The sequence below is a fragment of the Caloenas nicobarica genome, chromosome 1, assembly GCF_036013445.1.
Source record: "Caloenas nicobarica isolate bCalNic1 chromosome 1, bCalNic1.hap1, whole genome shotgun sequence".
In the NCBI taxonomy this organism is placed as follows: Eukaryota; Metazoa; Chordata; class Aves; order Columbiformes; family Columbidae; genus Caloenas; species Caloenas nicobarica.
This window is the reverse complement of record NC_088245.1, coordinates 91,115,177-91,136,476: the sequence shown is the minus strand read 5'-3', so window position 1 is coordinate 91,136,476 and position 21,300 is coordinate 91,115,177. Positions and strand designations below refer to the sequence as shown.

Sequence of the window (21,300 nt, the reverse complement as noted above, 5' to 3'; positions counted from 1 at the left end):
TAGAAAAGGACCAAATGCTGCGTATTCATTGGAACATCTGTGAATTTGGTTGGATGACAAGTCCCAGAGCAACACATTAAAGATAACATTTTGTTCCTGCAGCTTAGTAGTGGTGACACATGTTTAATCAAATTAACGACAAGAGGAACAAAATTTAATAAACACAAAAAAATACATAAATGCAAGCCTAAAAAATGAAACTGAGTTTTCATTATGAAAGTTAACATGCAACTTGAATAACAAAAAAGATAATTTATTATTAGGTTGTTTTCTGATCTCATGAGCTAAGCCAAAAAAACAAACAAACAAACAAACAAACCCTGAGATTGTGTGTTCTTAGAGGTTAAATACCTTTCTGCAGTTTTTGTAGTGTTCACGAAGATCAGAGATAGATCAACACCATTGTACTTTGGGAGATGCACTGCAGTGTTGTACTGAGGAGAAGGTTTGAGTTATTATAGTGAATATGATTAATTGTTTAACAGCCAAGAGATTTGTATGTTACTGTTGCTTAATAGCTTTAGCAACATTTCTCAATTGTGTATGGAATATAATGCTAGGACTGGTAAGTATTTTAAAGATTGCTTCAAGGTGAAATTATTAGAGATACTACCTTTCCTTATGTACTATACATCATCCTTTCCTTATGAGGTGCATACTGTGAGAATAATTTTGATTTTTCTGTACTAAAACAGAACTGGTTGCTCTTTGTCTATAATTATTTCATTTTTACAAATCAATATGTTGATTTTTATTTAAGTGAAGAGACTGGAAAGGAGGAAGTTGTCTATATAAACATTCATAGTAGTTGACCGTTAATTTGTTCTTGTATGTTCATAAGTACAAAATCCATTGTAAAGCTCTCTCCACTGTGAGACAAAGACACAGCCCAGGAAATGAGCGATTGCATAAGCTGGAACTTTATCTCAGAGGTTCCTGCTCTTTTATCCTGCAGTTTTACCCATCATAAATCATTTACGACCTGTTTTCTGTAACAGCCAACATCTAGAAATCCAGTTATTGCCAGTGGGAGTTGCAGGTATTCAGCATATTTGATAGTCCTCAACCTCTGTCTCTGTTTTTGCTACTGTTAAATGGAGACAGTAGCTTCTTCAGAGGGTTGCCATGAGAATGACTGGTTATGAGCCGAAAAGCACTCTGAAAAGCGAAATGGCCAAGCAGTGTTATTGCACCGTTTTAATGTTTAACAAATCTCAGCAAAATCACCTCTTCTTTTTGGAAATACTTACCAAATATGAAGTGTGAAAAACAACTTTTCCTAATTTGGTTACAGTGCTTGGAAAAATCATTATTGGTCAGTGTACCTCCATCAAATGCTTTATAGGCTTTTATGTAATTGTGAAGACAATTGGGGAACAATACAAAAACAAGCTTTTTATTCTGAATCAGGATTTTTGCATGGTACCTTTGCTGGGATAACCATGAAGCTAAAGAAGGCAGTTTCAACCCTGATCTTTTTAACCCTCAAATGCCAAAAGAAACAAAACAATTAAAATATTCTCATGCTTATTTTTGACAGCAGCAGTTGTCCGTATCCCATTGCCAAAAATCTCAAAAAACTGATAGATGTTGTAGCACTTTAAAAAGACCAAATGTGCAATAAAACATCATGGCTTTAGCCATGGACACACTGTTTGTGTTTATTGCAAAAAGCAATACACATTAAAAAAATGATCAGTCCATTGCTTCCATTAATTTGGTATAGCTGTGAGAAGCTGAAAACTCATTTTTACGTGATTCTTGGTTTTTTGTTTCTTTGTTTATCTGAGTTCCAAACTGTGGATGAAATGGAGAGGGAGGGCTAGAAAGACCAAGACCATGCCATCAACAATTTCCTATAGATAAATGAGATCATGATCATTCTAGCATCCCAAAGGGAACCCGGTGTGGAAAACATGAGCTTCAGAAAAAGAGGGTTTGGAGAAAGCAAGGCAACATCTATTTGTTTGTGGATGGCTAGGAAGCTAGCTACAATTGCATCTTCTCTGATACAGGTCTTTGAAGCAATGTTGAAAAATGTGAATCTTTGTCACATTAACGCCTGTCCACATGGTACATCAAATATGGTGGCAGCAACTTAACAAGATCTATAAACAGAAAGTGAGAACGTTAATAGATAGGTGCACAATAAGCACCCTGAAAAGGAGACAATGCACAAACACAACTTGCTGAGGTGCTGGATTTCTATTAAAAAAAAACCCCAGGGATACACTGGTATTGGCACCAAAATTTAAGCTTGTATAGAGAACCAATTAAAAAGTTAGAAAATACAGTTAAAGCCTTTCTGCAGTCTTGCTTGGCCAAAAGAAGTGATTGAGATACTGCCACTGAGAGTAATGCCTGAAACCATGGAACGAGAGAGAAAGATGTTGGACTGAGTCCTATGCCCCCAGACAGATTGAGTGGAGATGTACTTCTTCTCAGCCAAGATAAATCAGCAGAAGCTGTAAGCTTTTATCTACAGCACCCACTTGTATTTCAGAAACAGCAGAAGTTCCCTAATTAAAGATCAGTTGTAGCACATCATACCAGAACAGAGGAAAGGATATGAAGAGAAAAACATTTAATCCAGGCACTGAAATTTGAGGGCCCAGTAAGCAGCTCAAGTACACAGACTTGACATACGTGACAACCAAAAGAATGACCACATTAGTGGGTGACTACCCTGTGCATGACCTGTGGGGTGCAGCAAAGAGCGAGCCATCCTAGGAAGAAAACAGTGCATTTGTACATCTGATTTTTACTTTTAATTGATTTTTTATGTTCTAGGTGATTGTGTGATTGGGGATAGAGGGGCATTGCTTTGGTTTTTTTATGCTAGGCTGAGCTATGCCAAAAGTGCATCCTAATCTACCTATCATTAGACATAAGAATACATGTTGTGGAGGTATTGATGTCCTAGCCATGGGAAAAGTTTTAGAGAGTATGCCAGGTGTGGAAATTTGTTAAGGAGGATAGATGATTCATCTAGATCAATTTCACAGAGCACATTGTTGATGTTGTAATTAGGGAGCCCGTTCGTACCTGGAATAAATCAAGTAGTGTTCTGGAAATAGCTGATAGAGGGTTGCTTGTTATCAGTGTTGGTTTTAGTGATGTTCAATCCCTGGACGCTGAGTTTATGTGACAAGTTTTTCATCTTGATACCACTGTTTTTACCAGGTGTAAGTATGATACCCATCCTTTGCAAGATTCAAGTTCCTCAGTTCCTTCACCAGAACTAAAGGGATCCTGTGGGTTGGTGGGAGTTACTGAGAATGATCACCAGTCTACACTGAAACAAGCAATGGAGGGATGCATGTGCTATAAAATGTACCCCACTTCATTGTGAGTGGGAAAATAGGTAGTGTTTTGTTTAGCATTCTGGCTGTTGAAGTTATGTGAATTTCTGTTTTTGAAGATAGGCTTGAACTTGCATTAGTATTCCATAACTTCGTACTTCATTGATATCAAAACCAGATGGCCTTAATTTCCTTAAGTATACAAGGTCATAATCCAGAAACCAAGGGCAGCAAAGCTGTAAACTAAAGAGTAAATTGTCAACTATCTATAGACAAAGGAGGAAAATGCTTTTTCTTAAAATGTCATTAAGTTCTGCTGAATGCTTTTCATTTACTCTCCTTTCCTCCGTGCTGTAATCTGAAAGAGTTTTCCTTCAGATGCCGCAGACATAGCTGTGCTGGTAGCTGCCTGTTGGAATGCATATTGCTTGGCTGTCCTCCAGAAGAGCTTTGGAAACCCATTTCCTACATATATGAATACATGCATATATTCATTTTGCAGTATACAAATGTAACTGAGGTGACTGAAAAAGTGCATATGCTTTTTTAATAGCACAAAAAGGGACTTCCTACAGAAGTTGCACTTATATATTATGCATGCTGACTATGTAAACACATGACTGTCATGCATCTGTGCCTTAAGGTAGGAGTTTAGCCAGCTTTTCCATAACTTGGCAAGATGCGTATGTTTAATTTGCATGAAGTCTGAATGCTAAAAATTATTTAAATGGCGCTCTCTCTCCATGAATTTGTGATTAAAAAAGATTTGTCATTTGCCAATCTACTTCTGCTAAATTAACATTTCTAAATTAAAACTAAAGTCTCATTTTTCATTATTCTCAACTAGGTAGATTTTTTTTTTAGTGAAATGAACACACTGGTTTTTTTTATCTAGAGACACACACTAAAAAGTCAAAACAAGTTTCAGCTACTTTGATGAAGCTTTTTGGTGAATCCACAAAGGTAATGCAAAACTTACCAAAGCTTAGAGGGTGCATAGCAATTAATATAAATTACTATTCCAAGAAAAACCACAGCTGGTTTAGCACCAGTGGCAAGTCTGATGTCAGAGAATAATCACATCTCTCATTATGCCATGTATCTTCTTACCTTTGTATTACACTATTATGTTAAACAAAGTACCCCTGAGGGCTGTTTATCCCTAGATAACAGTCTCTACTGCTAAGTAGTACTTCATCAAAATGTTTCTTTCTGGTGATGTCTTACTGTAATATATCATGGAAGCGGCAACTAATATACTATATGATAAAGTAAAATATCCCTTGAGCAAGGTACAGGGATGATAAATTATGGTATTATTTTATTCTCTCTTTATTATAATCAGTCAAATGATGATTTAGTATGATGCGTCATCTAAAAAAGATAATCTATTAGTGTATTGCTCAAATCTTTATACCATCTGGGGAATACAAGGAGTAAATTCAACTGACTTATAGGACAAAAGGTATCCCACTGCCACAATTCATGAACAGCCTAAATTAAAATCTATCGAGATATAGAAAAGCAGTACGGAAGTCAAGGAAGTGCAATACTGAGAAATTTCACTATTTTAAAGGTCAGAAGCAGATTCTCTGTGTCTGTAAACCAGCCTTGCACTAGTATAAACGCTATATATTAAATTCTCGTTGTCATTAGTTTGACTGGAGCTACCATCACAAGCATCAGTCAATGATTTGTCCTGGTAAGATGATTGATGATACTGAAATAGGAACTATCTTGGAGTTCAGTGCCCTTTATTCAAATGGTTGACAGAGATATAGTTGAACATGGATATCCGCGGGAAGGCCTAACCACATTTATGTGCTAAACTATTTATCGCAAAACAGATGTTTATCCTATTATTCAACAACTTGCATGCTGCCATGCTGCAGTGATCTATGGACGATACCAGTATGTCACTGAAACAAACAGAAATATCAGATAAACCGTGTTGTGAAGCAGCCACTAACTTGTATTGAAAACTACTTGTGTGTTCATTTATTTTTATTTATTTTGTGATATGCTTCATCCACATTTGTGCATTTATGGTATGAAAACACTGTGTTGTAACTTCTGGTGTAACAGGATATTTTCCTTGGTCAGAGGATAGGGAAAAATTTATTTAACTAGAAACAAATTAATGAAGCCTTATGTCCTAGGTCCTCAAGTGCATTTTCATGCTACAGTTATCCTGGTTCTCAGGCTATCTTGTGCAGCCTCAATAGCATAACTTTTGATCATCTCACAGTCTCCCCAATGCACCTTCACAGTACCTCCAGCTTCTCACTGTACTCCACCAGTTTCACTTCACTGGTAAAGCTCAGATCCCTCCCACGTCCCTGTGGCCTCATACAGTATCAAATTACTCACAAGCCACTTCCACATCCCTATATCCCCAGTAGCCCAAATATTTGCCCAGTTTGCCAGCTGGGCAAGTGGCAGCCTGTTGTGCCCAACATTGTGCAGCCTGACTGGCCACCAAGCTACTGCGCTTTAGCTGCTGGCTGGTCCAGAGGATCAGCTGCACCCTTCTGCCTTTCCATCAGGAGAAATACTGTAATCTCTCTCCTTTCCTTAGATACTGTTTTTCATTAAATACGTGGGAAATCAGGAAGGGATCAGCTGCCTAAATGTAGAGGTCCAGTGCCCTCTGAGATAGCATGAGCCTGAGATCTCTGCAGAGGACTGGCAAACACAAGACAGTGGGAGACCTGCATCTTCCTGAAATGACAGCTAGTGAGCGACTGACAGTGCCTAAAGGGACTGGAGACACCATGGTTAGGTGATCTGATCTAACCTTTGATGTCTTCCACACTTCTTGAAATTGCTGGTGGGTTGGCTGACAGACAGATGTGCCGGCAGCGCAGCTGTGGCTCCTACACTTCATTTCTTCAGCAAACCAGCACTGGGAGTATTTTGGTCCAGCGCAGGAGAAATGGCTGTTACCGTCCTCTTCTCTGCCGAGCCTCACTGCCGAACCTGTCCTCAGGAAGCTGTTCCTTGCCTTCCTCCCCCCCATCCTCAGGTGGGAAGGCAGGAGATGGTGCCCAGTATTTGACAGGTCCCTGGTCCCTGTCATGCTTCTTGACCCATGGCCCTGGACTCAGCTGCTTCAGCTTCATGAGCATCTGTTCTCCCAGCTCCTCTGCAACGTATAAGAACTATTTTAATGCAGTTATGTGTGGACTCAGAGACATGAAACTTGCATGCTCCCCAACACCCTGGGTGTACTTTTATTACCCTTTTTTCCTAAGTGAAATTATTTATTGATGATGAAAGATAGGAGACTGAAATCTTTACAAGGTAGTGTCATGCCTCCATGGAGCAAATGTAAGACCTCCATACACTCCCTCAGTAGCCAGCTCCCAGTCTCCCAGGGCAGTACTTTTACAGATAGCAGTCTGCCAGTTTATCTCCTCAGTTTATCTCCCTTTTCTGTTGCCAAAACTTACTAACAGTAGAATTATTTGGTTCCTTTTGTCAGAGGGTTTAGTCGTAAAGGATATCTGTAAACGTGTGGGTCCTCTACAAAGACACACAAATGTAGCAATAGAATCAACAACAAAAACCAAATGTCTTGTGATCCTTCAGATAGCCATCTACAATTATACTGTCTCACAACAAAGAACACCTCACTTCAGGTGCCCTTCTTTGAATTTAACTTTTTAACTCTTTAACTTTCAAAAAAAAAGTTGATAACTTGCTCATCATCTACATTTTTCCCATTGCGATATTATACCATGTGTTTATAGTTTACCTGCAAGTGAACTGAAATCATAGGAAGGGAATAACGATCAAACTCAGCTGCAATGCTTGTGAGGTCAGTAGCATGTCTCCAAAATGCAAGCAAGTAGCAGGTTCCAAGGAAGACTACAATAAGAGAGTGCACAATGCAATGATTCATTCACAGTTTTTTGGTTACTGAGCTTTTAGTGGTCAGTTAATCAAAGACTTCTTTAAATCAGAGGTAGGTCTTTATATATAATATCTCTCAGGAATATTTCTTCTGTAAGTTTATCTAGTTACTTGCTGGAGATGGCTGTATTTTTAGAGTCCATGACATCCCATAGCAATGTTTCCTTGTTAAAAAAAAAAAAAAGTATATATAATAATGCATTTAAATCCATTTCACTTTGTCCTCCATTTTCAAGTTTCCATATGCTTCTGAGTTTTTATTGGCCACTTCAAATTGCATGGTGTGAAGGGAGTTGTTGCAGGAGTTCGGGGGCACAGCAGCAGAGAATGAATAATCTACGCATTATGGCAGAACAGAGAGAGGCCACTTGATTACCGAGATATGGGAACTGTTTGTTGTGCATGTCAACTAGATATGCGTTTGGAAATCACTAGCTGTGAAATTGCTAATGATAATGACGTGAAGTGTTCACCCAGCGCATGGTAACGGTTTACTTTTGGTCCAATAATAAACACTTCAGGAAGCCCTGGGAAAGTCAGAGGCATCATTTCAGAGACAAGTCTTTGTTGATGCTTTTAAGAAAGCATAGTGCCCAGTAACATCTTTTTTCAATTTAAATTACTTAGTTTTAGAGAAATATTTGCATTCAGTAACTCGGTTCTCTAGTAAGAATGGACGTCGTAGCAAATTTTTTGTTGTGAAGTTGTGCAACGTAAGACATCCTTCAAATAAGCATCTTGGAACAAACTCTTTTCACCTTTTCCGTAGACTTCAGTAGGACTACTTGTGTAAGCAAAGCGGATAGGCTCTGGATGTACAGATTGAAGGACTCTGTAGGAGTAACTTTCAAGAAATTGGTTACGGCTGTAATGTGAGCTGTGCTGACACATCTGGCAGATAGCTTGAGAGTGATGCTCTTGAAAAGAGATAGATCTTTGCCAGAAATGTTAGTTTCAAGAAAACCGACATTTTTTTCCTATCATTGCTGTCAGGTAATGCTATAGTTTCTGAACTGGATTTGTTAGAAATCCATGCTTCTGATATTTAATTTCAGAAAAGGAAGAGATTTCTCTGTTATTGAGGGCCAAGCACCCAATACTGTAAAATTCACTGGTGCATTCATAATCCTAGGGAAATGCAAAGTCCCACTCTCTAAAACGTTATGAGATTCCTTGGCCCCACCGGTCTCAATGTTACCTTTTGAAAGACCAGTCTCAAGGAGGTTTGGCAAAATATTTGTGTTTATCTCTCTTTGTACAATTGTCTACTTCTTACTAGGGCTCTGAGGATACCACCGGTCCTCACTGGCCTGCCTGACTCCCAGTGCCCATGGGCCCAGGACCCCGTTTCTGCTCAGCCTGTGTCCATCAATCTCTGCTCCAGAGACATTGCAGCAGCCCAGGCCCAGCTCTGTAGGGCTGGAGTTCTCTTTTCTGTCTTTCTCTTCTTCCTTTTCTCTTTCTCCCCCCTTCCTCAAAAAAGCACACTGAGCTTTCAGCTCTGGAAGAGTGGGACCTCTGCCCGTTTTCAACCACAGACTCCTTTTGCTCAATATCTGGAATAAACTACTTTGTTTAAAAATTAAACAAATATATGTTCTTAAAATAAATGGGTAAAAGCCTCTGGCCTTTCAGTGAGCGCCTTGTAGATGAAGGCATCACGTCTTACAAGAAAAGATGTCTGTAGTCCACTCAGACAAACAAAAGACAATGGTATCAACCACTTATATTAGGTAGTTTGCTGTGTCTTTGTCATTGTATAAAGTTCTTTAAATTGCACTGTCAAGAAAACATGAACGCAGGACAGGTGTAAGTGGTCAGAAATATTCACTACCGTTTCACTTACATGGATTTTGAGGGTCAAAGCTATGCATTTTTATCAGACTTTTTATTATCGTTCAACCCCAGTGAAGATCAGGCAAGGGACTGCATGTTGAAGTATTTTGTTTCAAAGGAAATGCTACTATTGCTACTACTGAGAATCACAGCTGTTTCAGAGAGAATTCTGTATTTCAGAATTCTTCAATTTTTAGCAAAGTAATCTTTTAATTCTTTCATTTTTGAACAAAAGACAATGAGATAGGATATATCTGTTTTTCTGGATTTTTTGTGTGTATGTATACTACTAATCTATTCGTCTTACTGGTGACCCTTAGGGAGACAAAATGACAGGGTGGGTGGAGTATTTTAGAGAAGCATCCCGCTAATGTTAATGCCAGTTAACCCAAAGTGTTTCTCATGATCTGTGGACAAAAGTTTCATCTTGGCTGTTTTAGTTTTGCCAGTATCTTAAGTGCTGATTCTTTCCATCCATCAACAGCTTTCCCCCTTTTTGAAGACACAAATACATGCATACCATAGGGGTTGATATTCATAAAGTGACATTGTCAAAATTATAAATAGCTTTTTCTGAAAAAATTGATAGCTAACTTAAGGGGTGAAAAATCAAGTTCCACATGTTTAGCATCATTAATCAGGATATTTGAAAGAAAACTACTCTTTTCCCAGAGATTAAAAGAAAATCCAGTCCTTTTGAAAATCAGGGACTTTTGTTCATTTCAGTTCTGAGGGAAATGAAAGACTGGTAGAATTGACTGGAATAGGGCATAATGAGAGCAAATTCTGAAATGCCTTTTCAGAGCAGTTTTGTTATCTTGCCACATGGTTTCCAATAGACACTAGAGAAGACTGCTAATAATACTGAATAGTTCTAAATTATTATTTGAGGATGCTAAATTCTAACTATTTGTAACTTTCCACATGAAAAATTTGATTCATATGCTCAAATAAAAGCATCGCTCCAGTAAAGTGGCATAAGGCTTTTGTACAGAATGATGAATTATGTCCAGTATTTAAAACTAATCTCTCTCATTACTATTGTCTCTCTTCACTTTGATGTTCTTTCTTCTTTTTTCCCATTTCTGTCACTTGGGGTGGAGAAAAAGACAGCTACTACACTCATGTCATGGAAAATTATTGCACGATTCAGTAACACCGAACATAAAGGAATAGTAACTGACAGATGCATAGGAAATACTGTGCCAGATTAGACTAATGGTGCACATAGTTCTGTAACTTTTGTCCAAGAAATAGACAGTTCTAGATGTCTTTGCATCTGGAACTGATGGATTTGCACCTCAGCATTTAGTGTAACTGCAGCCAGCTCTGTCACAGTCCCTGTGACGTGTCTGTCCTTCAAGGAAAAAACAGAACAGGCTTTTCAGCAGAAACAGGCATTCTTTCACATCACTCCTAGTTCTGGGACATCATGAGCCTGATGCACTGTGTTTGCTTCTGGCTGCTTACATGTATCGCTGTCTTTGCACATCCAGTGGGAGCTCATACATCTTACCGTCAATTTCATATCTGAGGTTCTCAGTGGTATCACTCCTCACTTTAATTAGCTAGCAGAGTATGTCAAAAGTTCTGGGCGTCTAACAGGCTTCCTTCTTTGCTTCTGTGCCCTCTGTCATTTTTTGCATCACACATTTTGAGCTTGTTGCTACATCCCAACCTTCATCTTCATAGAAATATGAGTCATAGCTGCCAGTTACATTCTTCTGCTGGAGTTTTAAAATATGTTTAAATATTTAATTAAAGAAACTGCTAATGACTCTTGTTTTTAAGAAAGATGTCTTACATGTAAAATAAAAAAAAAAAAATCAAATGGGAGATGGCAAAAATGCAGAGGAAGGAATAGCCTTTGTGGCCCATTGGACCATATGTAATGTCACTGTCAGTCGCCTCGCTGGGGCGTTTTCACAAAAGAGATCATAAGCAGTTTTTTTGTTGTAAACTCAAAAAGAGATGGCATTTTAGGAAGACTGTCTCTCTCTCGTGCCTAGCTTGACGTAAAGAATAAGGCATTCTGCAACGTGTAGTTCCAATTCTGCCTTTAAATGTGTGGTGAACTGTGCTGTTGCCAACTCTGTAGGGAGAGTGAGCATGCGTGGGTGGGTGAGGGAGTAAATTTCATTTCAAGAGCTGATCTCTAAACAGTTCTACAAGCTAAGCAATGTAAGCCTAATATTCTAATTCCAAGGGGACTCTTGACACTGCATAGTAAAATTGCTTATTAAATTACAATCAAGAAAAAAATCAGGATATAGACACTATTCAGCTGGCAGCATATGTAAAAAAAATCTAATTATTTGAATAGCAGTGTTAGTGTTCTTTTACTATGTGAAAATAAAATTAGCTTATCATTGATATCATTATTAATGTATGAGATGAAGCAGAAATACAGTTTGGTTCCTAACACACCTCCTGCTCCCTCCCGCTACCCCCCAAAAGAGAATGAATAACATAAAAGCAAAATGGGCTTGCATAAGGGCTTTCTGATTCAGGGAGCTGTGACAGATTTCATTACTGCAGTAATAAAATGTAGATGACTTATAAATTATCTTAATTTGAAGGTGGGGCATTGTGTAAACGGTATGTACTGCATTTATTATTTTCCCAGTTAGATCAAAATTTAAAAAGGCATGTTCAATATCAGTAACACTGTTTATTACTCTAATCAGAAACAGGAAATATATTTTCAGCTAATCTAAACCTTATGTGTTCTTTTATTATGCATGAGCAGCTATTACTACTGTTCAGCCATATACATCTCTTAAGGTAGTCATAGTGCAATCTCTGCTTTTGAATGGCTTTCAAATAAATAAGCCCACTTTTTTGCATAAAAATATATTCTGCAAACATAATTAAGTATTGAAATTTACATTTTTATGAATATAACATCTTCATACATAAGATGGATCAATTGTAAAAATTTTAGAGGTGTTGCTTCACTTTGTCATTAAAGCTAGCAGAAAATAATTTTGTTTTACATTACAACACTGAGCACATCTTATGCCCTTGAACGTGAACTGCCTTGAATTTTGTTAAGACTCTGTTCTCCATTCTCATTTTCACACTCAATGAAGCACTACTGGTTCAGTCTAAAAGGGTTCAGTCAGTAAAGCTGTTTCATGAAACTAGCTGTAGAGTCTAATCAGATTCTTTAAAACTCATTTATATTTAACCAATACTCACAAATCTAGCTGCAAAGGCTCCTCAAGATGCAGCCTCTTTTTTTCTCTTTTCAGTATAATTTGGGAATACATAATTTGACTTATGAAAACAACACACTTTAAAAAATAATTTTCCTATTATGTTATCCATATTATAGACATTAAAGGTAAAATCTATAAATATCCAAATGCCTTTTATTTGCATGTATGGATTTGTGTTTTCCCTAGAAGTAGCCATTTATAGAATCATAGAATCTTTTTGGTTGGAAAAGACCTTTAAGATCATCAAGTCCAACCGTTAACCTAACACTGTCACTAAATGATGTCCCTAAGGACCTCATATACACATTTTTTAAACACCTCCAGGGATGGCGACTCAACCACTTCCCTGGGCAGCTTGTTCCAGTGCTTGATAACACTTTCCGTGAACAAATTTTTCCTAATATCTAATCTAAACCTCCCCTGGTGCAACTTGATTTAATTATTAACATAAGACTTTTCATTAGAATTCAAAAAATAATAAATGATTCATAACTCTCCAAATTAGAAATGTAGGCTCATACTAAATTTGTTGATTCATCAGTTTGTCTTTATAAACAAAGTCTTACAGTAACACAACCATCTAAATGGGTAGATCTTTTTTTTCCTGTCATCTCCCAAAATCTGTGATAAGGAAAGAAAATATGGAATTTTTCTTTTGCATCCTCTCTCTGATGCTGGTGTGGCACTCCAGAAAGTATCTCGAGTGGACATAAAGCAAAAGACAGCAAGGGAGATTCCTTGGTAAGAAGAGGTTTAGACAGTGAACTCTTGTGTTGGAACAAGTGTATCATCTTCTGTATCATTTGTCAGCCACAACTGATAAGCTGCTGATGAGGAAGAGCTTTTAGGGTTGCCAGGGCAGTGTCTCTTGTGATACGAATCAGCAGGAATGTTGTTTACCTTTTTAAAAGTGCATGTGTCCACGTCCAAAGCAGGAGTTAAATGCCTGCTATGACCCTGTGACTTGTGCCAGGGAAATATTGATTATCCCAGAACTCTGCAGAAGCCAGGGGTCTGAGGATGGAATTACATACATTTGGCAATAAAATGTTTAAAAATAAAGGACTAAACCTGATCCAGTATAGAAGTGTTCATAGAAGTGTTAACAGAATGCCCTGAGTTGGAAGGAACCCACAAAGATCATCGAGTCCAACTCCTGTCCCTGCACAGGACAACCCCACAGTTCACACCATGTGTCTGAGGCCTTGTCCAGTCTCTTCTTGAACACTGTCAGGCTTGGGGCCGTGACACCTCTCTGGGGAGCCTGTTCCAGTGCTCCACCACCCTCTGGGGGAAGAACCTTTTCCTCATGTCCAACCTGAACCTCCCCTGGCACATCTTCTTGACATTCCCTCCAGTTCTGTCATTGGTCACTCAAGAGAATTCTGAGATCAGCACCTGCCCCTCCTGCTCCCCTTGTGAGGAAACTGTAGACTGCAGTTAAAAGGATAACTCTGTGGTGTGATGAGGCATTTTGAACTATAGTCTGCAGTTAGACCCTAAAACGGTCTGTTTCTCAGAAGAGACATCCTTTTGTTTGGACAGCCCAGTGTCAGCGTACATTTGGGGCACTGAATATCTAAATCTGCCACTGCCTCAGGAAACTTGGACTCTCAGATCTCACCAAAACACCCTTGCAACCAGACCGTGAGAACAAACACCAAATGCTCTTATCCAGTTCGTTTAGAAGGTTTTAAATATTGCTTGGTGAAGAGTCAATAAATTAGGCTGCTCTTTCCTTGGAAAATGTCCTATCACAAATATCCATTCTCACACCCAAAAACATTTGTAATTGCTTCTCAAGTGGAAGTGCCGTACCAGGAAGGAACCAAGTGCATCACACCCTGCAGTGCTGGCTAGGGCAGGCTCAGAGATGGCAGCAGGTGGGATGGTAAAGTTCTTTGCATCTCTGACATGCTAGGGGGGTGATCTCACCACTAGTTTACTGGATTAAGAAAAGGGGGTAGGGAGGTGCTTGGGCAAAAATACAAAATAAACAATTATCTTTACCCTACTACTGCTAAAATCAGGATGCAGTTTGCCACTGAGTTCAGCCACAAGTGAACAAGCAAAGACTTTAAAAATGCAGCTGCAAAAAATGTAACAGTATACAATAGACATCTTAACCATCATACAACATAAACATGAACCAGAGATTTTTCACCAGCAGGTGAGACTCAGTGATGAGAAGTTATCTGACCGGCACATCACCACAGACACAGAGCTTTGCTTTTGAACACTTTTTGGTAGAACAAGCCTCTTCTTAGTTAAAGTCAGGCCTCAACAACTTGCACACAATTTTTTGTATATCCAAAGCAAATTAACAGAGATTTACATACTTGTTTTTAGCTGTGGCTTCTCTTCAATTGCCAAATGGATGTTCCAGTTCATTTCTTATTTTGTTTCTGTCAGAAATACAATTATAACGCTGAGCGGAATCTGTTACTGCTTGTTGAATGCAACTACTGCTAAGTGAGCTCAGCTCTACTGACTGCCTCCTTCTACCATCTAGTGGCACCTTAAGCATACTGCTCTCACTCTACTTATTTAAGGAGTTATATGGAAAATGATAATAAATGTATGCTCTTGAAAATAGAAATGTATCTGGAGAAGAAATACTATGTTGTGAAAAGGGAAAATACGTTTCATACTGTCACCATTTAATGCAGGGTGAAAATAAACCGTGGCAGATGCTCTCTGTTAGCCCCCTCCCCCCCCACAATAGGAGGAAAAGAGAGAGACTTTCAAGTTGGAAAAAAATTAAAAATGCTTTACTAATGCTACTAATAAAATAGAGAAAATAATACAAAATATACAAAACCAATCTTGAATTTCCCAGGGTAGCGCAGCGTTGCCCATGGTGGAGCTGGTGCTGCTCCAGCAGCTGCAGGGCCGGCACCCGGGAGTCCTGGGCTGGACTCCGCAGTAAACCGGAACTGGATTCAGGGATGCAGGGTCTGGAACCAGGCCTCGGATCACAGGGATGACAGGCAGGGTCCCCTTCAGATGCCGGCCGTGGTCGAAGAGAGCGAGACCCTTGTGATCTCCCACTTTTATAGCGTGTGTGTCGTGGATGGGATGGAATACTTAGTTGGTCAATTTTAGTCATCTGTTCAGTTCACCCCTCCTTGCAAATATGCCCCTCTCACTTATGGCACGTGCCAAATTTATCAGTGACCTTGCATACCATTGCTATGTTATCAGCTGCTGTCTGCAAAAACAAGCAGCCAAATTCAGAAAAGTGCAGTTACTTAGGAGAACTTAGCTGAAAGGAAAATTCACTAAAAGAGAAACTAGTCTTGTTTTTAACAAAACCAGGGCACACACATAAACTATTTATGGGAGAACAGACCAACCAGGTTCAATCGTATAAATTACTAATGTCAGAGAAAATTTCTGCATACTGTGGTTTGTAAAGAGTAAGTCAGGTTTGTTGATTGAGTTCTTACAGATTTTGTGTGTGCATGTGTGTGGTAGCCCTTGGACTTGAAGTTGAAAGCTGAAGAATGAAGCTATTCAATATCCTAAGGAAATGCCTATTAGAAGCATGCTATCTACCTGGATATTTAAAGGGCACAACAAAAATGTAAAAAGATTATCAGAAGTAAAGAATAATAGAAAGGCTATAGTTTCCTTTCTGCTTACATGATTTTGTTAAGTGCTTTCAGTGCTGTATTTTGCAATCGATATTTCTATTTCGTTTAAGGAAAAAAAGATTAAATGTCAATGTGCTAGGAATTTCAGGCTTGGGATGTTTTCAATCAAAAGGCATGTTCTGACTAATTATATGACTGAATAAATATGAATCATCTAAAACACTTTCTGTTCTTTGATCTGAGATTTCTTTTTTTCACAAAGTGCTGATTTTGGTGAATTAGACTACAAATGAAACCAAATTTTTATCAAATTCTGAAGAAGGTATATTTCATCTTTTCCACCTGTGGCAAATTGACAGAAGGCAGAATGTAGAATCTCAGTATCCAGGATATCTTTTGTTTTCTTTTCTTTTAAACATCTGCTGTATTCTGGTCATACTGCTAAGTTGTCAACATATTTTGCAGGGTGGAAAAATCCCCATCAGGTGGACCGCTCCTGAAGCTATAGCTTACCGGAAGTTCTCTTCAGCAAGCGATGCGTGGAGCTATGGGATTGTAATGTGGGAGGTGATGTCCTACGGTGAGAGACCATACTGGGAGATGTCCAACCAGGATGTAAGTAATGACGAGAACTAATCCGTGAGTTGTTGAAATGTGCCTTGAAAATGATTGTCACATCCTGCCCTGTTTTGCTTTCTCATTCACTTTCTAGGGTGGAACCTCATCTTATTTAAATCAGCATAACTCTATGAAGTCCTAGGTGATAATTTATGATACCTGAAGACCTAGCCCACTATAACTAAATGTTGCCTAGCTTCTTCCCATGGGTTAAAGACATATTACAAAGAATCACAACCAGCTTGCCAGGTTCTGATTCTGACTACCCAAATCCCTGGGAATCTGCATCAGATATGCAAGTTGATGCAGTTCTCAGTCAAGCTATAAATGAAAATTTGAGGGAATACTGGAACTATTCTCATTTTAAAGTTGGTCCATTGTCTCCAGTATAGTCTAACAGTACCCTTCAATGGGCTTACATGGTTAAATTCTCAAACGAGTCAAGCTGCCATGAGAAATGTATTTGCCAGTTCTCCTCTCTAAGAATTAAATGCATTCTGTTTTCCTTAAAAACTATGCATAGGCTTAACCACAGTGCAGGACAATAGTCGTCCCTCATAAGAAAGTTATGCTTTCCTCTGACTTTTTTTTGCAGAAGTTGTGGCTGAATAAGCCTTCCCAATTAGAAAGACACGTTTGCTTCTAGTAAAATTGAGGGCTTGTCCTAGCAGATGAAGCATGGGAAAAAAGAAATGCTTTTTTCTCACCACAATTCCAATTTTCACTAATTCTCTTGTTTGATCGATCCTCATGACAGCTCGAACTGGTATATTCAGTCTTCATATCAGCCATCAATCCCTATGTCAAAATACAGAATATCAGGCAACCCATCATAACCTTTTTCATATATTTGCCTAGAATACCTCTGCATTGGTTCTGAAGAGTTGACAAGATTTTTCCCAGATGGCTGGTTGTATATCATTGCTAAGTTATTCAGCTATTCAAGTCTGGTTGCTTGTTAAAGCTGATCAGTCATTTAGGGATAAGGATCTGAGAGATTTTCATTAAAAAAAAGCATTTCAGAGTGTCTCAGGAAGAGAAAAAAAAAACAAAACCAAAACAAACAAAACCAAACAACACACATACACACACAAAGAGAAGACTAGCAAAATTAATAAAGCCTTATTTCCTTTAGATTTGTACTCTACAGCCTCACCAGTACTGCAATCCAACTTCTATCCAGCATTTCTCTTGTGATTTTAGCCTTTGGAATTAGACCACCTCTCCTGTACGTCATTCTACTCTAACAGTGCCTACAGCCTCCACCCCCCTCCACATATCTACCTGCCAGCAGCCCAGCTCCCTGCTGTGCGCCTTAATTAACACCAGGTATGGGACGATATGTGCTGGGCCTGGTCTTCAGCTATGTTTCCATTGATTGACCAGGCAGTGATGACTGGTTGCCCGTCTGAAGAGAACAAGCAACCACTGAGCTAAGGTAGAACTCAGTGGAGACACTATTTTGGTACCATCTGAAACATGAACAGATTATAGATATACTGTGAAATAAGCAGATAAACCCAGTAGGCTCAGTTCTGTTTCCCACAGTTAGTAATCTGTTGGCATTTGAGATGCCCTAGAGTAACTAAGATCTCCACGTGCAGCTGACGCAGGATGTGCAGGAGAGCTGAGTTCTCCTGGAGCAACAACTGAAGGCCAAGCAGGATACCTTAGGGAGTCTAAAATCAGATACCTATGCTTAGACAACTGAATTAAGGCTACTTTTTCCCCAAGGGACAGTGTAAAATCACCCGTGTAGAGATTTCTCATATACCTAAGTCTTTATTTCCTACAACCAACTATACCTCTGCCAGCTGCTGATTCTTATACCACTGATTTAATTTGATTCACGTGGGCCAATGTACAAAATTAATAAAAGAAGATGAACAGGCAGGCTCCGACTAACGATATGAGTACCCCAGTTATTTCCTTGTCTGAACTCAGAGGCACTTACCAGCTCCTGAACTACCATAGTTTGCAAACCAATTTAAGGCAAACTCCCATTGTTTTCCTTAAAAAGCACCATTTTAAGATGTGGTGGTTTAGGAGGTGAATGCTAAGGAGTTGGGACATCAGCCTTGCAATAGCAGAGGACAGTATTCTTGAGCTAATCTTCTGTTCAGAAGCAAAGCAAAACACAGCCATAGCAATAGCTGCCTGTTCGTCATTAGTATGCTGTTGCAAAATCTGATTACTCTGCATTGCATGGAATACACTTTGTATCAAAATGCACACATAGCTTTGATTTTTCTGCCTTGCCAAACTAATAGATGCAATGATTAGTTTCGCTGTGAGCTTTCTTTTACAGGGAGATTGAACAGAACAAGATACTGGTAGAAAGGGTGCTAGCAAATCACAGAATCGCACGACAGATGAGGTTGAAGGACCTTTGAAGATTGTCTACTCCAGCCCCACTGCTCAAGTGGGGTCAGCTAAAGCAGTTTGCTCAGGGCTGTCTCCAATCAGGCTTTGACTGTTTCCAAGGATGGAGACTCTACAAACTCTCTGGGCAACCTGTGCCAGTCATTCACACAATAAAGTGTTTTCTTACATTTTGGTGGAATTTCATGGTTTTCAATTCGTGCCCATTGCCTCTTGTCCACTCAACACTCTGAGTAGTAAGTACAATGTCCATGTGTGCCTTTACAAGCAAAGCTCACTGGGCAGTTACTTTTTCCTTTCCACCCCCGTTAGGACTGTGCTAATCATAAAAGCAGCAATGGCTCACAGTCCTTTCTGCTGTTGCCCCCATCAGTTGCCACTGGTACATCCTCTGAGCGTATTGTGGGCGATAATCTTTTGCCTGGCTTTCCTCACTATATAACTGGTATTTTGTTTCTCCCTTCTCTCTGCAGCACCCCATTCATGGCTGGTTTTTTTAGAGATTAAAGAAGCCCATGAAGCCAGAGGTACTTCTGAACAAAGTCAGTCCAGCCATGGTGCCTGGCTTCCATGCAGTTCCAGTGCTTCCAACTGCAATGTCACCTCTCTGTAACTCTGCCCCTGCCCCGCATCTTGCCAGTCTGCTTATCCAGCTGCAGGTGATGGGTAGCTGGTAGTGACTGCAGCTCGAGGCGGTGGGAGGAAGGAAGATGCTTTTTTGCTGTATCACCATGTTCCACTGTCATGCGATCTTGTGGTCCAACACAGGGAATTTCAGTCTCTGTTCCAGTTATGATTTTTCTGGTGTTGGGTCAACTCTCTATGAGGAACTCAGCTGCCATCATCTCTCTTATTTCTTCTGTAATCATAATCCTTCTCCTCACAGTGGCTCCATCACTAGCCCAGCTCTTGACTGTCCCACTGCTGTTACCTGTAACTGGGAATGAGACAAGAGATAGAGACTCTCTATTATATCAAGTCCATTCGGCTCCACTATTCATCTCCTGGGAAGAGGGTTGGAATGACCGGTAGGACACTCACATAGAGTGCAAGTCACCAGGTCACAGTAGTGCACAGCACGACTTCGTTCTAGCTGCCTCTTCCTTCAAGGCTGGCTGCAGCCTGTCCTCTTCCCCTCTATCAGACCTTACGACGTATCTACTCAAGGCCATGCCACCAGTGAGAATTCATAAAGCAACCCCTCCATTTAGAGTATATTAAATATTCTGCTACAGCATGAAGATAGTAACATTTAATTACCCCTACATCCAAAACAGAACTGTATGTTAGTACAGAATAATGATGCAGGCCCTAAGGATGCTGCCTATGCAAATGGTGCTGACTCCTGGGGGTTTTCCCTGCAGTTCAACAACACACAGCGGAAAGGATTCCTTTTACCCAGAGCCCTACCCACAGGCTTTTAGTGCTGGAATGTTAACAGGGAGCCCCTGTGACCTTCTAAATAATTTAGTGACTCTAAATGTCATTGGGAAATTTCAAGTTATTTGACATATTGTAAAGCTTATTTTGTTGGGTATTGGGACATTTATTTTAGTGCAATAAATTACCTGAATTCACACAAGCTTATTTTGCAGAAATAATAGGACTTCCCCAAAGGTCAGAGATACTATACATATGGCAGGGAAAGTAACAGAGAGGGGCACGCACTAAACAGATTCAGAAGTGACACATTGTGCAGACAACCATTAATAAGATCTTACATAAGTATAGTCAGAGGTTCTGCTACAACAAAATGTCTGGCAACATAAACATTATAACACTTACTGTGTTTTGATTATAATAAAACTCTTCTCTAGTTAGCAATAAAATATTTATTTAATTGGGTGGGTTTTTGTGAAGTACCAAAAGTTTTCCAAGTATAAACTCCACAGAGCTGGATCTATTCTTTCACATTCCACCTTACAAATTGCTTTTCTAATTAAACAACTCTGGGAAAATAATTCACTTTTTTAGACCATGGCTAAGTAAGTGATGTTTTGAGTGGCTGCCAGTTAAATGTTCACTTCTTACATGTGTAACGTAGAAGCCAACGATATGCTCACCCCTACCAAAAGGGAGGCAATTCCAGGAGAGGTGAGTTCAGTGCTGGCGTGGTGCCTGTTCCTCAGCCAGAGGAGCAGCAGGGCTGAGCTGAGTCTGCTGAGGGTCTCCTGTCTGACCCCTCGATCAAATCACGCGGAGCCAGCACAGGTAGCAAAGAGCCCCAGCTGATGTGAAGGGTGGTGTTAAACTCATACCTGCCATCTAAATAAACCCCATCTGATTTTCAGAGACTGCAGCTCTTCACAAGTACCCATTAGGTCAGGGCAAGCCAGAGAGACTCAACACCTCTGCAAATCCAGCATCCTCTATTTATATTCCTAAGCAGGGATTTGGAAGCTGAACTTTAGGCAACTGAATTTGAAAATG

At 39.5% G+C, this 21,300-nt stretch overlaps 1 protein-coding gene across 1 annotated transcript in view; it reads left to right on the top strand.

The window, feature by feature from the left end:
• Positions 1-21,300, top strand: part of EPHA6 (EPH receptor A6) — a 481,365-nt gene that overhangs the window by 448,953 nt on the left and 11,112 nt on the right. The window contains 1 exon segment of the mRNA XM_065645252.1: positions 16,336-16,485. Within this exon segment, the coding sequence (XP_065501324.1) occupies positions 16,336-16,485 (150 nt within the window).